We start from the raw sequence: 2,035 nt of genomic DNA on the forward strand, positions 1-2,035 counted from the left end.
CTAACTTTCCATCTCTGGCATTTTTATTTACAATATCCGCTCTCCTGAGTATCAAATCACTTTTCTTAAAGATTCTTGGCCTCACTTTTTTGTTATACCTGGCTGCCATTTGCTGCTTAGCCATCATGTCCCGGCAGTGAGCTGTAATCCGAGCTTCGTCAGCAAGGTCTAACTCGGCAGTGAGTAGCTTGTTGTTCTGCTGCTCGCCTTGCTCGATACTATTCATCCTCCTCCACGAAGGTTCTCCAATTTCTACCGGGATCATGGCTTCGCAGCCATATGTCAGTCGAAAAAGGGTTTCCCCTGATGCGGTTTGGGTACTCGTTCTGTATCCTCAAAGGACAAAGTATAGCTGCTGAACCTAGCTTTCTTCGGCATCAAACATCTATTTTTTGAGACCTTCCACAATTAATTTTTTCGCTGCTTCAGCTTGTCCATTCGACTGTGGGTGCTCCACAGATGTGAAGCGATGTTTGACTTGTAAGTCTTTCATCAATTGTTGGAACCTTTTATCACAAACTGCGTTCCATTATCAGCTACCACCTCGGCCGGTATTCCAAACCTGGAGACAATATTCTGTTCAAAGAACCTTTGTACTCTAGTCGAAGTGATGGTGGTAACCGGTTCTGCTTCTATCCATTTTGTGAAGTAATCCACAGCTACAATCAACCACTTTAATTATCCTTCAGCAGCTTTGAAAGGTCCCAGCAAATCCATTCCCCATTTGAAAAAAGGGCTATGGAGCCAAGATATATTTCAGTTCTTCAGGTGGTCAAAGAATCTGCTTGGCGTTCTTCTGGTAACTGTCACATCTCTTGACATGTTCATTAGAATCTGCCTCCATAGTCGGCCAGTAATAACCGGCTTGAAGGGCCTTTCTAGTCAAAGCTTTGCCTCCCATGTGATGTCCATTTATTCCTTCATGTATCTCGGCTAGAACATATTCTGCTTCTTCCGAGTTCAAACATTTCAGCATGGGAATGTGCAACCCCTTTCTAAACAGCTGATCGTTCACAATTGTGTATTGTGTCGCATCTCGGACCAGCTTCTTGGATTCCAGTTGATCCTCCGACAATGTTCCTTTCTCAAGGTATGCCATTGTGGGTTGTCTCCAGTCATTTGCCGAGGTCATGATCATCATCCAACTCGGCATACTTATACTCTGTTGTACCACAATTCTGTGATTACCTGGATTTTTGGTACTTGCCAATTTAGACAAGATATCAGCTCGGCAATTTTCCCCTCGAGGAATATGAGTAACTTGCACTTCATCGAAGTCGGCCATCATCTTTTGAACCTTGCTCAGGTATTTCATCAGTAGCGGACCTTTGGCCTGATACTTTCCTTCTATCTGCGAAGTTACCAATTATGAGTCACTGAAGATTTTTACCTTCTTAGCTCCATGTTCTTTAGCCTGCATTAATCCAGCTATCAAAGCTTCATACTCTACTTGATTGTTCCAAGTTAGGAATCCCAAGTTCAAGGAGTGTTTTATTGTCACTCCTTCTGGGCTTTCGAGTATGATTCCAGCTCCACTTCCTTTATCGTTGGAAGATCCATCTACGTAGACCTTCCATGCATCCCCAGATTCTTTATGTTCCGGGTTCACTAGTGTTTGCTCCACTATAAAGTCGGCCAGAGCTTGTGACTTGATGGCCTTTCGACTTTCATATGCTATGTCATATTCACTGAGCTCAATTTCCCAGTTAGTCATTCTTCCTGCCAGGTCTGGCTTGTGTAACACCTGCCGTATAGGTTGATTAGTCCGAACTATTATTTGATGTCCCTGGAAATATGGCCATAATCTTCTAGCCGCGATTAGCAAAGCAAAGGCCACCTTTTCTAGCTTATGATATCTGACCTCTGCACCTTGCAAGGCTCTGCTGATGAAATAAATTGGCTCTTGGCCTTTATCAGTTTCCTTGACCAGGACAGCACTTATTGCCTCTTCCCCCACAGCCAGGTACATGATCAGAGTATCTCCTGGTTCTGGCTTTGAGAGTACTGGTGGGGTTGCCAAACATTTCTTGACTTT

At 43.8% G+C, this 2,035-nt stretch overlaps 1 protein-coding gene across 1 annotated transcript; it reads right to left on the reverse strand.

Annotated features, from left to right (window-relative positions):
* Positions 1-772: 772 nt before the first annotated feature.
* On the reverse strand, positions 773-1,285 carry LOC133290803 (uncharacterized). The gene has a single exon (XM_061488916.1). It carries the CDS (start codon positions 1,283-1,285, stop codon positions 773-775), a length of 513 nt encoding a protein of 170 aa, XP_061344900.1.
* Between the last annotated feature and the right edge of the window lie 750 nt (positions 1,286-2,035).

This window comes from Gastrolobium bilobum, unplaced genomic scaffold (genome assembly GCF_033153095.1).
Source record: "Gastrolobium bilobum isolate Gb01-03AN ecotype WA unplaced genomic scaffold, APGP_CSIRO_Gbil_v1 utg78010, whole genome shotgun sequence".
NCBI lineage: Eukaryota > Viridiplantae > Streptophyta > Magnoliopsida > Fabales > Fabaceae > Gastrolobium > Gastrolobium bilobum.